At 44.5% G+C, this 14,216-nt stretch overlaps 1 protein-coding gene across 1 annotated transcript; it reads left to right on the forward strand.

The window, feature by feature from the left end:
* Window positions 1-619: 619 nt before the first annotated feature.
* Window positions 620-14,184, forward strand: PTPN18 (protein tyrosine phosphatase non-receptor type 18; the record flags this gene model as incomplete). The annotated part of the gene is given in 14 exon segments (XM_047065000.1): window positions 620-785; window positions 1,293-1,369; window positions 1,449-1,536; window positions 1,642-1,688; window positions 9,629-9,697; window positions 10,284-10,346; window positions 10,561-10,703; window positions 11,605-11,645; window positions 11,708-11,826; window positions 11,911-11,997; window positions 12,337-12,340; window positions 12,724-13,275; window positions 13,704-13,778; window positions 13,987-14,184. Coding segments are annotated over 14 exon segments (1,599 nt in total), but the record flags the coding sequence as incomplete, so codon positions are not given.
* Between the last annotated feature and the right edge of the window lie 32 nt (window positions 14,185-14,216).

Genomic DNA, 14,216 nt, shown 5'->3' on the forward strand with positions numbered 1-14,216 from the left:
GTTATAAACACTCTCAACATTACAGGGGGGAGGTGCAAGCCGTGCGTAGGGAACGCTAATGCAGCATCGTAGGCATTTGGTAGGTGTTACTTATCACCGTCTGATTATGAGTAGCTGAGGAGGATAGTAATACAGTCGCCACTAATAACAATCTAACAGGAACAAGGTATCTGTAATATTTTGTTACATAAGTAATGTTATACGTTATAATTCATATACAGTGTATATTGTTATATGTATCATATATCATGCTTGTTAAATACATACTACGTTATAGTTATTGTTTGCAATACAATACAATTGAGTGTATAGGGTAGATGCAGAGAGGTCTGAATGCCACCCTCACTGTGCCGCTTCCTGGGGCGGGGGGGGGGGGGGACTTTTGCCAAGTCACTCAACCATGTGGTGGTGCCTCAGCTTTCTTACCTACGCGGTGGGGACATCAATAATAGTACCCACTTGGGGAAGACCTGGCGATGACTCAATGCCATTGGCACAGAGAAGGCGCGTGGTCACTACCATTAGCAGGGCACCATGCTTCCTGGAAAAGTCTGCATTCGCCTCTCACAGGCCACGTGCTTTGTGTCCCTACAAGCCACTCTGTGCCCCAGGACTTTGATCTGGTTCCTCTTTTCCTTCTCCCTCCCCTGGTCTGCTTGGTGTGCCTCCCAACCAGGACATCCGGGCCTGCTTAGCCACATGGAAGACTGAGCCTGTGCACTCCACCCAGGCTGGCAGTCGGCCAGGGAATGTGAGGAAAAACCACCACAAAGATGTGCTTCCAAGTAAGTCAGGGGCTTTCAGGAGTAGATGGGGCTCTGCACCCACCCCTCACCGCAGCACAGTCCAGTCCACCCCAGTTTGCTCCCAGAGCACTCCCTCCCAGGTCCTTGCCAATCCTTGCAGTGGCTGCCTTTCTTTCTTTCGTTCTTTTAAGTTTATTTATTTATTTATTTATTTATTTTGAGAGAGACAGTGTGAGCAGGGGAGGGGCAGAGAGAGAGAGAGAGGGAGAGAGAGAAAATCCCGAGCAGGCTCCATGCTGCCACCTGTGGGAGCCCCACTCCAGGCTCCACTGGAATTCACCAACTCTGAGACCATGACCTGAGCTGAAACCAAGAGCGGGAGGCATAATGAACTGAATCACCCAGGCACCCCCGTGGCTGCCTTTCTCCTGAGCAGCTCATGAGTGTACCTAGGTGGACCCCTGCTGCGTGTGCAGCATCCCTGCTGGCTTTCATCCAGGAGGCTGTCAGGGGCTTGGTGCCTTTTCTCATCTGTCCCGCTGGCAGATGATCAGGCACCAGTGGTCCTGTCCCTGCTCCAGGAGGAGGGACACGGCCACTACATCAATGGCAACTTCATCCAAGTCAGGCTGGGAGTCAGGGACAGGGTGGACATGGTGGGGGTGACAACAGGATCTGGGTGGTGAACTTAGCCTTTATCAGGGAGCAGACGGAAGCCGGGCCTATATTACCACACAGGGACCCCTGCCTCACACCTTGCTAGACTTCTGGCGCCTGGTCTGGGAGTTTGGGTTCAAGGTTAGCTTTGGGGGGGGCGGAGGGAGCTAACATTCTGGGTCCTCCCTTGGCCTTGTTTTTCCTGTCCCCAAATCATTCCTCTCTCCCCTTATCTTTCGTGTCTCCGTGATCCTGAAGGCATGTCGAGAAATGGAGAATGGGCAGGTAGGTGTTCTCAGCTCTCTAGAATGCATTTCCTTGTGCAGGGAGAAGGCAAGAGAAATCTTGCTAGCACCTCCCGAATGCTACTACTGAAAGGCCCAGTTCTTGGAGTGACTCCACTATTGCTCTTTAATTTTTTTGTTGCTGTCTTTCGTCTTATTCATGGTGCTTATCCCTGCAGTGTTCACAACCCCTCTACTGCTGGGCTTCCCACCCCAAATCTGCACCATAGACCATCAGGTCCTATACTCTGGCTTCCCTGGTACAGCTCTGATGTCTTTTTGCCTCTCCTTCCTTCACTCTGCTCTAGCCAGTTTGGCCTTTGCTGTTCCTCAGATGTGTCAGGGATGGCTCTGCCTCAGAGCCTGTGCCTTGGCTGTTCCCTCTGCCTGGAACATTCAAGGCTACTTCCTCCATGAGGCCTTCCTGGATCTTACATCATTTAAAACTCCCAGAACTCCCACTCTCCTTCCCTGTCCTATTTTCCTTTTTGCCTCACAGTTCTTCCCACTTCTAGCATACAAGGTAATCTACACATTGTTTATTCTCCATCTTCCTGATAAGAAGGAAAGTCCAGGAGGGCAGGGATCTCTATTTTGCCTGTTAGCATAAATTAGTTCCTCAGTAAACATATATCAGCATCGAAGGCACATGATTCTGCATTCTGGCCTGCATGGACAGGGTTGTGGGGTGGGTAAGTACTGCCCCGGGCGAATGGCTGATCATGGAGTATGTACAATCTGTAGTGATGTCCATTTTTCACTCCTGACTTTGTAATTTGTGGTCGGCGTCTGTCACTCCTTAAGTCAGTCTGGCTAGAGTAAAGATGGGCAAACTTTAGCTGTTGTAGTAGGTCTGTCTTGCAGCCTTTTTCTTTTTTTTCTTGTAAATAAAATGTGTTAGAATATAGCCACACTCATATGTTTATATATCATGTATACCTGCTTTCATACTACAATGGCAGATTTCAGTAGTTTCAAGATGGGTAGATTGAATGGCTCACAAAGTGTAAAGTAGTTATTTATTATCTGGGCCTTTATAGGAAATGTTAGCCATCTCTGGGCTAGAGGTTTATCAGCTGTATTAATTTTTTTTCAAAGAAGCAGCTTTGGGCTTTACTCATTTTCTTTCTTTTTTTTTTTTTTCATTTCCTATTTCATGAATATCTTCTCTTCTTCATTTTTCCTTCCTAAAGGTTATTTAGGTTTAACTTGCTCTTATTTTCCTAATTTCTTAAACTTACATCATTGATTTGAAATTTTTCTTTTTTTTATGTATAAGCATTTAGTGTTATTCACTTTTCTTTAAGCTTTAGCTACATCTCACAAACATGATAAGTTGTGTCTTCTCCAATTAGTTCAAAATATTTTCTAATTTCCCTTGTGGTTTCTTCTTTGACTCGTGGTATTTTACCACAGTGGTTCTTAGTTTCCAAATATTTGAGGATTTTCCCATATATCTTCCTGTTATTTTTAGTTAATTCCACTATGGTCAAGGAACAACTTTATATGATTTCAATCTTTCTAAATGTACTGAAACTTGTTTTATGGCTATGAATATGGTCTATATTGGTAAATACTCTGGTATTTATTGGTTAATTATTGGTAAATATTCTGGTAAATACTCAGAAAGAATGTGTGTTCTGCTTTTGTTGGGCGGAATGATCTATAAATATCAAGTCAGTCAAATTTACTGTGTCTTTGTTGACATTTTAATATTTTTGTATCTTTATTGTATTTTATAAATCTTAACTGATTACTTTTCTCCAAATGTTCTATCAATCGCTGAGAGAGGAGTGAAGTCCCCAGCTGTTCTATAATTGACAATTAGTATAATGTTATTTAAGTCTTATGTTTTGTATGGCCTTTTCGGAGGGGGTCTACTTGCCTTATTATTTGCTGAAATAATATTGAAATTTTCTAATTTTATTTATTTATTTTTTTTTTTTATGAAGTTTATTGACAAATTGGTTTCCATACAACACCCAGTGCTCATCCCAAAAGGTGCCCTCAATACCCATCACCCACCCTCCCCTCCCTCCCACCCCCCATCAACCCTCAGTTTGTTCTCAGTTTTTAACAGTCTCTTATGCTTTGGCTCTCTCCCACTCTAACGTCCTTTTTTTTTTTTTTTTTTTTTCCTTCCCCTCCCCCATGGGTTCCTGTTAAGTTTCTCAGGATCCACATAAGAGTGAAACCATATGGTATCTGTCTTTCTCTGTATGGCTTATTTCACTTAGCATCACACTCTCCAGTTCCATCCACGTTGCTACAAAAGGCCATATTTCATTTTTTCTCATTGCCACGTAGTATTCCATTGTGTATATAAACCACAATTTCTTTATCCATTCATCAGTTGATGGACATTTAGGCTCTTTCCATAATTTGGCTATTGTTGAGAGTGCTGCTATGAACATTGGGGTACAAGTGCCCCTATGCATCAGTACTCCTGTATCCCTTGGGTAGATTCCTAGCAGTGCTATTGCTGGGTCATAGGGTAGGTCTATTTTTAATTTTCTGAGGAACCTCCACACTGCTTTCCAGAGCGGCTGCACCAATTTGCATTCCCACCAACAGTGCAAGAGGGTTCCCGTTTCTCCACATCCTCTCCAGCATCTATAGTCTCCTGATTTGTTCATTTTGGCCACTCTGACTGGCGTGAGGTGATACCTGAGTGTGGTTTTGATTTGTATTTCCCTGATAAGGAGCGACGCTGAACATCTTTTCATGTGCCTGTTGGGAAATTTTCTAATTTTAAAATTATCTGGTTTGTCTTTTCAGTTCTGTCAGTTTCTGCTTCAGTTATTTTAAAAATCTGTAATTGAGTACATATACAGTTAGGATTATGTCTTCCTGATGAATCAATCCCTTTTCCAATATGTAAGGTCTCTTTTTATCTCTGGTAATATTCCTTTTTCTGAAGTGTACTTTGATATTAATACAGCCATTTAAATTACTCAGGTGTGCATATCTTTTTCCATTCTTTTACTTTTTTAAAAAATCTACGTTCATCCTTATTTTTATTTTTTTTGAGTTTATTCATTTATTTTGAGAGAGAGAGAGAGAGAGAGAGAGTGTGTGTGTGTGTGTGTGTGTGTGTGTGTGCATGGGGAGGGGCAGAAAGAGAGAGAAAGAGAATCCCAAGCAGGCCCTGAGTTCTCAGCGCAGAGCCCCACTGTGGACTTGATCTCACTGAACGTGAGATCATGACCTGAGCCAATATCAAGAGTCAGATGCTTAATAGACTGAGCCACCCAGGCACCCCCATCATTATTTTTAAAGTGTCATGTAGGTGGCATATTGTAGGGACTTACTTTAGTATTCAGTCTGACAATTTCTGCCTTTAATTGGAGTATTTAGTTGTTAATATAATTATCAGTAATGTCGAATTTAAACCTACCATCTTTCTGTTTTCTATTTGTTCCATCTGTTCTTTGTCCCTTCATTCTTCTTCTCTGTCTTCTTTCAGACTGAGAATTTTTATGAATTCATTTCATAGTCATTATTGACTTATTAGCTATACCTCTTTGTATTATGTACTTAGTGGTGGCTTTGGAGTTTACAAGTTAGGTCTAATTTATCACAGCAAATAATATTATACCATTTCATTTAAAATATAAGAACTTTAGCATATTTCAATTTTCCCATTCCATGCTTCACGTTATTGTTGCCATAGATTTTAATTCTAAATATGAAATACTCTACCATACACTGCTATTATTTTTGCTTTAGATTATCTTTTACTTAATTTTTTAATTTTTTTATTTTAACTCCAGTGTAGTTAGCATACAGTGTTAGTTACAGTGTACAACATAGTGATTCAAAAATTCTATACATTACTCAGTGGTCATCAAGATAAGCATACTCTTAATCCCTTTTACCCGTTTTACCCATTCCCCCTTCCCCACCTCCCCTCTGGTAATCATCAGTTTGTTCTCTATATTTGAGTCTGTTTTATGGTTTCTCTTTTTTTTTTCTTCGTTCATTTGTTTTGTTTCTTAAGTTCCACATGTGACTGAAATCATATGGTATTTGTCTTTCTCTGACTTACTTCGCTTAGCACTGTACCCTCTAGATCCATCCATGTTGTTGCAAATAGCAAAATTTCATTCTTTTCTATAGCTGAATATCTTCTTTATCTATTCATCTATTGATGGACACTTGGGCTGCTTCCATAACTTGGCTATTGTAAATAATTCTGTAATAAACACAGGGGTGCATATATCATTTTGAATTAATGTTTTCATATTCTTTCATATTCTCAAATACCAAGTACTGCGATTACTGGATCATAGGGTATCATGTCATCTGCTAATAGTGAAAGTTTTACTTCTTTCTTACCAATTTGGGTGCCTTTTATTTCCTTTTCTTTCTGATTGCTGTGGCAAAATTAAAACCTTCTGTACAGCAAAGGAAACAACAACAAAACTAAAGGGCAACCTACACTGAATGGGAGAAGATATTTGCAAATGGCATATCCAATAAAGAGTTAGTATCCAAAATATATAGAGAACTGATGCAAGTCAACAGCCAAAAAACAAATAATCCAATTAAAAAATGGACAGAAGGCATAAACAGACATTTCTTTTTCTTTTCTTTAAATTTTAATTTAAATTCTAGTTAGTTAACATATAGTGTAATATTGGTTTCAGGAGTTAATTTAGTGATTCATCACTTACATATAACACACAGTGCTCATCATAACAAGTACCCTCCTTAATACCCATCACCCGTTTAGCCCATCCCCCCACCCACCTCCCTCCATCAATCCTGAGTTTGTTTTCTATAGTTAAGAATCTCTTATGGTTTGCTTCCCTCTCTCTTTTTCCCCCCTTCCCCTATGTTCATCTGTTTTGTTTCTTAAATTCCACACATGAGTGAAATCATAAGATATTTGTCTTTGTCTGACTTATTTCACTTAGCATAATACACTGTAGCTCCATCCATATCATTGCAAATGGCAATATTTCATTCTTTTTGATGGCCAAATAATATTCCATCGTATGCATATACCCCATCTTCTTTATCCATTCATCAGTCGATGGACATTTGGGCTCTCTCCATAGTTTGGTTACTGTTGATAATGCTGCTATAAATATCGGGGTGCATGTACCCCCTTGAATATGTATTTTTGTATCCTTTGGGTAAATACCTACTGGCGCAATTGCTGGGTCATAGGGTAGTTCTATTTTTAACTTTTTGAGGAACCTCCATCCTGTTCTCCAGAGTGGCTGCACCAGTTTGTGTCCCTACCAACAGTACAAGAGGGTTCCTCTTTCTCCACATCCTCGCCAACATCTGTTGTTTCCCATGTTGTTAGTTTTAGCCATTCTGACAGGTGTGAGGTGGCATCTCATCGTGGTTTTGATTTGTATTTCCCTGATGATGAGTGATGTTGAGCATCTTTTCATGTGTCTGTTAGCCATCTGGATGTCTTCTTTGGAAAAATGTCTATTCATTCCCTCTGCCCATTTTTTAGCTGGATTATTTGTTTTTTGGGTGCTGAGTTTGATAAGTTCTTTGTAGATTTTGGATACTAACCCTTTATCAGATATGTCATTTGCAAATAACTTCTCCCATTCCATAGGCTGCCTTTTAGTTTTGTTGAGTGTTTCCTTTGCTGTGCAGAAGCTTTTTATCTTGATGAAACACTAATACTCCATTTTTGCTTTAGTTTCCCTTACTTCCAGTGATTTGTCTGGTAAGAGTTGCTCCCGCTGAGGTCAAAGAAATTGCTGCCTGTATTCTCCTCTATGGTTTTGATGGTTTCATGTCTCACATTTAGGTCTTTCGTCCACTTTGAATTTATTTTTGTGGGTCCAGTTTCATTCTTCTGCATGTTGCCATCCCATTTTCCCAACACCATTTGTTGAAGAGACTGTCATTTTTCCATTGGATATTCTTTCCTGCTTTGTTGAAGATTAGTTGACCATATAGTTATGGGCCCATTTTTGGGTTTTCTATTCTGTTCCATTGATCTCTGTGTCTGTTTTGTGCCAGTACCATATTGCCTTGATTACTATAGTTTTGTAATATAGCTTGAAGTCCAGAATCATGGTGCCTCCAGCTTTGCATTTCTGTTTCAGTATTGCTTTGGCTATTTGGGATCTTGTGTGGCTCCATACAAATTTTAGGATTGTTTGTCCTAGCTCTGTGAAAAAACGCTGTTGGTATTTTGATAGGGATTGCATTAAATATGTAGATTTCCTTGGGTATAGACATTTTAACAATGTTTGTTGTTCCAATCTGTGAGCATGGAGTGTTTTTTCAGTTCTTTGTGTCCTCTTTCATTTCTTTCATAAGACTTGTATAGTTTTCAGAGTACAGATCTTTTACCTCTTTGGTTAGGCTTATTTCTAGGTATCTTGTGGGTCTTGGCACAATTATAAATGGAATCAATTCTTCGATTTCTTTTTCTGCTGCTTCATTATTGGTGTATAGAAATGCAATAGTTTTCTGTACATTGATTTTATATCCTGTGATTTTGCTGAAATAAGTTCTGGCAATATTTTTGGTGGAGGCTTTCAGGCTTTCTACATGGAGTATCATGTCATCTGCAAATAGTGAAGGCTTGACTTCTTCCTTGCCAGTTTGGCTGACTTTTGTTTCTTTTTGTTATCTGATGTTCATTTTATCCCCAGTCATTTTTTTTCTTTTTTCCACTTTAAATAGTTTCTATTGCTATGTCGTCATGGTCTTTTTTAAATTGTTTCTTCTATGTCTAATCTACTATTAGACAGTGAATTTTTTATTTTATGTATTTTATTTTTCCTCTCTAGAAGTTCCATTTAGGTCTTCTTTATACCTTTTGTTTCACTTTCATCATGTTCATGTTTGCCTTTTCATCTTCAAGTATAATTAAAATGTTTTTAAAAATTGTTTAAAGGTCTATTCTTTCCTCATCCCTACCGGATCTTGTCTTCACTGATTTTTCTCCTGGTTAGGGATTTTGTTGTTTGCTAGTGTGTCTAGTAAATTTTTATTGGATGCTTGACATTTTTAATTTTACACAGGTCACTGTTGGATTTTATTGTCTTCCTTTAAAGAGTGTTGGACTTTTTCTGGAGGGTAGTTAAGTTACTTTTTGATGTTTGATCATTTTAAGGTTTGTTTTTAAGCTTTTGTAGGGCAGGTCTAGAGTGGCCTTTATTCTGGAACTAATTTCACTCTACTCCTAAAGTGTGGTCTTTTTTGATTCCCTGCTGAATGCCCTTATAGTCAGTCAGGTCTCTCCACTCAGGCTGGAAGGAATGTAAATTATTTCGGTCCCATTATGAACATGTTCATCTTATAGGTCCCTAGTTATTCTCCTTTCTTGGGAAGTTATTCTTGCCTAGTTTCATGACATATTTGCTCAGATTATTACTCAGCTAAAAATAGTCAAGGGGACCATATGCAGACTTCTGGAGGTTTGTTTGTTTACTTTTGTTTGCATATCTCTGTTCTTTCCAGGACTCTGCCCTTCAAATTCGAGCTGCCTTCTCCTCCCTTAGCCGTAATCTCTGGCTCCTCAACTCGGTGGGATCTCTGGACTCCCCATGTCCTGCAGCCTGGTGACTGCCTCTAGGGAGTAAGCTGGAGTAGTCATAAGATTTAACCCATGTGTTTCCCTTTGTTCAGTGATCACAATCCTGCAATGCCTGTGGTCCAATGTCTGAAAATAGCGGCTCATAAAAAACATATCCAGTTTTTTTAGTTGCTTACAGTATGAGAATATTCTGGCCTCTCTTCCTCCTGCATAGTCAGAAGCTCAAGTCACCACTATGCCTGTGTGTGTTTAATCTGACAAGGCTCTGCCAGCTGGCCTGCACTGTAGCTGCAGCTGTCTGTGCTTCCAGCAGCAATGCCCGAGGTGTCCTGTGAGAGTGTGGACGTATTGAGCTAGAACTCTAAAGCAGACTGCCCCTCTTTATTCCTTGCCCTTTCTCCCTTACCTTTTTGAAGAAAAAGCGTGAGCATTACTGGGACCAAGAACAGGAACCACTACAGATTGGACTATTCTGCATCGTGCTGGTAAGCTGGAGCGGAGGTGGGAACAGTGTTTTATGGAGTCTTGAATGTTAGGGAGGTTTCACAGAAGATTCTCAGGATGGAAGGCTTTTGGGCTGAGCCTGAAAGGATGAACAGTTTTCCCACAGCCCCCTCACACTTGTTAGTAGGCAAATAGTCATAACTCAATACATGCATTCATTTTGCATTTTAACTATGATCATGATTATCTCTGTTATACAAATGTGCCTTGTTAAGTTCTTAAAATCCTTATTTCCCTTAACATTTCAAAAGTCAGGAAAATCTGTCACCTCAAGTCATACATACAGTTGGTACATGAGAAGTGCAATAAAACTCTTGTAGAACAAAAGAAATCTCTTTTTTTCACTATAAATGAGCTTGCTGGGGTGTTTAATCATATTTCTTCTTTCCCTCCTCCATCAAATGTTTCCTTCAGGAAAGCCATGGGGGCTGTTTGAGCTGAATGCGTTTTAAAAACAATGTTGTTTGACTTTGATTTTTAATCAGAAATGCTTTGTTTTCTGTAAATGTCTTTTGGCACCTGTAGTCTTTGTTCTCCCTTCTCTTCCCACCTGCCCCACATCCTCAGACAAGGGAGACACGGCTGAACACAGACATCATACTCAGGGCACTTTAGGTCACCTTTCAGAAGGTACTGAAAAGGGAGGAGGAGGCTCCCATATGGGGAGAGCTGTTTTCTGTCTCCATTTTCTCATCTGTAAAATGGGCATTAGCAATAGTACTTATCTTCTCAGTTATTATCTGTTGGATTTAAATGAAAGATGTTTAGAATTGAGCCTGACATGTAGTAGGTACTCATAAATGTTTTTTTTTTAATTATTTGTCCCTCTTTTCCTGTGTTTCAGGAATGCCGATCCGTGTACCAGCTGCAATATATGTCCTGGCCAGACAGAGGAGTCACTAGCAATCCTGAACATGTGCTCACCATGGCGGAGGAAGCCCATCACCTCCAGGGATATGGCCCCAGGCCCGTCTGTGTCCACTGCAGGTTTAAGAAATGGGTTTTATGGGAGTGTGGTGAGACAGAGGTGACTGGGAGTGGGGGAGGGAGGCAGGGAGGCCAGTGCAGAACTTGGAGCCAGTCTTGCAGATTGAGTGCCTCTTTTTTTTTTTTTTAATACATTTATTGTCAAATTGGTTTCCATACAACACCCAGTGCTCATCCCAACAGATGCCCCCCCAATGCCCATCACCCACTTTCCCCTCCCTCCCACCCGCCATCAACCCTCAGTTTATTCTCAGTTTTTAAGAGTCTCTTATGGTTTGGCTCCCTCCCTCTCTAACTTCCCCCCCCTTCCCCTCCCCCATGGTCTTCTGTTAAGTTTCTCAGGATCCACATAAGAGTGAAAACATATGGTATCTGTCTTTCTCTGTATGACTTATTTCACAGAGAGCATAATACTCTCCAGTTCCATCCATGTTGCTACAAAAGGCCATATTTCATTCTTTCTCATTACCAAGTAGGATTTCATTGTATATATAAACCACAACTTCTTTATCCATTCGTCAGGTGATGGACATTTAGGTTCTTTCCATAATTTGGTTATTGTTGAAAGTGCTGCTATAAACATTGAGGTACAAGTGCCCCTATGCATCAGCACTGAGAGCCTCTTGAGAAACCCGAGGCTACACTGCTCACACCACATCAACTGAAATTTACCATTTATTGGGCACCGACTGCCTGCTGGGGAGTAAGCACACAGTTGATGCTCAACAAATGTAAACAATTAAAAAGCGTTTTCTTTTAACTCGTAATTGGGGGATTCTGAGAATCAAAATGTGCTGCAGGGGATCCCCAGTTAGGGCCCTCACTGAAAACCCCAAATGCCTCATACAAGAGGGGTTGTGGGCAGGTCCTGACCCAGCTTACTCTTATTCTTGCTTGTCAGTGCAGGTTGTGGGTGAACAGGTGTCCCGTGCACTGTGGATTAAACAGGTGCTCTTGACCCAGGTATGAATAGGGCATGTGTGCTTGGGTGCAGTGCAGGCCCCATGGCCACCAGGTCCTGCTCATGTGTCCTCTTTCTCTGCACATGATCCCACCTAACTGCAGCCTCTTCAGCGTGGTCCTGGAGATGAGAAAGCAGCGGCCTGTAGCTGTGCAGACAAAGGTGAGAGCCTTAGTCTCCTCAATTCAAGGACACATGCCTCTTCCTCTTGTCTTCCCTTTTTGATGATTCCTCTTCCCCCACGAGGAGGAGTACAGGAATAGGAACCTGGTGGTTCAGATGTTCTTCTCAGCACTCCACACCTCCAGCCCCCTTTACCAGAACTTCAAGGAGGTACCAAGGCCTCCTGCCTACTGTCTTCCTGTCCACCATCAAACACCCTCAGAGACTAGGACCAGAGCAGAGGTCTGTGGACACCATCACTGCAGCATCTAGCCCCTGGACTCCCTCTGGGAGCAGGGACTGACTATGATATCTACCTTTGTTCTCCTCCTTGTGACCTTATCAGACTCCGCCTCAGCTTACCCCCCAGAGTCCATGGTGACTTCCATCAGGGGTCTGGCAACTTTCCTCCACGCCTCGCAGCCTTCCCCTCCTGTCCTTCCCCAGAATTGTACCCCACTCTATGATGACGCCTTTTCCTTCCGGATCCTTCCCACCACACGCCATTAGCCTGGTGAGGTCCTGAGGCACCCAGCCCTATCTCCTCATTCTTCCCTTTCCAATTTCTCATGCCCAAGGTAACCCTCTCCTCGCCCTTTCAACACCGGCCCCTTCCTTGCTGTTCAATTTACCAAACATTCACTGGCTCGCTCTTTGCCTGCACTCTGGGAACCTGCCCCAAGACGACACTTTGATCCCAGAGATCTCATTGCCTCTGCTTCTAAGGCTCGCCTCGGTGTTAGCCGTTTCCTTGCTTCCCCGGTCATTAACTTAGCAAATATTTCTTGATGCAGCCCACTTGTCAGGCGTCGTGTCAGGTGCTGGGGGCACAGACCCAACCTTCCTTTGCAGCAGAGATGTCACCCCTCCTCTTTAAGACTAGCTCTCCATCTTGAGGCCGTCCCTCCCTCCCCTTTACATGCCACTTCCTCATTCCTTTATTCAAACATCTGCACGACAGGACCACCCCGCAATACCAATACGCTGCGCCCTCCACCCGCCAGGCTGGCCCCTTCCCTCCACCCACCAAACTAGCGGGGCCCTCCGGACGCACAGCGAGACGCCCCGCACCCAGAGGCCCCTCCCTCTCGCCTCGGAAACCCGCCCGCTCCCCCTCTCCCGACCCGCCAGCAGCCTCGGGCGGGAAGGAAGCGGGCGGTTTGCGCGCCGCGAGCGCTCCCCACCCCCTCCTTCCTCGGGCTCGGCGTCTTCACTTCCTCCCCGTCCGCCCCGCCCGCAGGAGCATCTCGGCGCCCGGGTCCCCGGCTCCCGCTATGGCCGACACGGACACGTACGCGGTGGTGCAGAAGCGCAGGGCGCCCCCGGGGCCCGAGGCGGGGGCGCCGGGGCGCGGCGCGGAGGAGGCGCCGCTCTACAGCCAGGTGCTGCCGCGCGCCCGGCGGCCGCAGGCGCGCGCAGAGGAGGCGCAGGGGGCGCCGCCCGGGCGCGGTGAGTCCGGGCCGCCGGGGTGTGGGCTGGGAGGGCCGGCGCCCGCCAGCTCCTGCGCCAGACGGCGTGTGGCCGGTGTGGAGGGCCCCGCGGCCTCGAGGACCCCCGCCCCTAAGGCCGGCCTGGTCACGGCCAAGGCTGACGTCGGTGCCTCTCCGGCCGCGCCTCTGGGACTGTTGCCCGCCCCGGCTCGGCCGGAAGTGCCCCAGGCCTAGCCGTGGCCCTAAGTCTGGGTCCGTTTCTCTGGCGACACCAGCTCGTCCGGACGGAGGTGGCCTTTGGCCCCGCCCCTACCGCGCCGGCCCCCAGGCCCCCACCCCCAACCCCTGGGAGCTTGGAGGATGAGGCTCTGCCCCGGGTGGGTTCCAGAGCTCCACGGGGCTGCCTGAACCGATCCGTGGGGGTGGGGGGTGGTTTTCTGCCCACAGTTCTGGCTGACCAAAGCCCCGCTGGGCCTGACGCCTACGAGGACGTGGTGGATGGAGCTCAGACCAGTGGGCTAGGTAAGTGAAAGCCTGGGTTGCTGGGATACCGCAGCTTGGACTGAAAACCAGGTGTTGGGGGTTTAGCGATAGTGGCATGGGGCTCCCACTCTCCGAGTCCTGTGGATGTGGCTGCAGTAAATCACAAGGGCCTGAAGGCTTGAGGATGACCTTCCACACATGTCCACACCTCAGCTTCTCCACGAAACCCACGGTGCCCTTCTTCCAGGCTTCAACCTGCGCATTGGAAGGCCTAAAGGGCCCCGGGACCCCCCTGCTGAGTGGACCCAGGTGTGAGTGCTGCACCCCTGCCTGCCTGTTGCCCCACATGGGCACCTGGACTGCTGACGGCCATTCTCTGCTGTGTGAAGTGTTGGGAATGGGAATGATGGTCCTGGATCAAAATAAAAGTTTCTCAGGGTGGAAATATGGGGCTTTGCCCCAGTGATTATAGCATTC

This window comes from Lynx rufus, unplaced genomic scaffold (assembly GCF_022079265.1).
Source record: "Lynx rufus isolate CCGP_SWC_20201006 ecotype Redwood Valley unplaced genomic scaffold, mLynRuf1.p SCAF_1, whole genome shotgun sequence".
NCBI classification, from domain to species: Eukaryota; Metazoa; Chordata; class Mammalia; order Carnivora; family Felidae; genus Lynx; species Lynx rufus.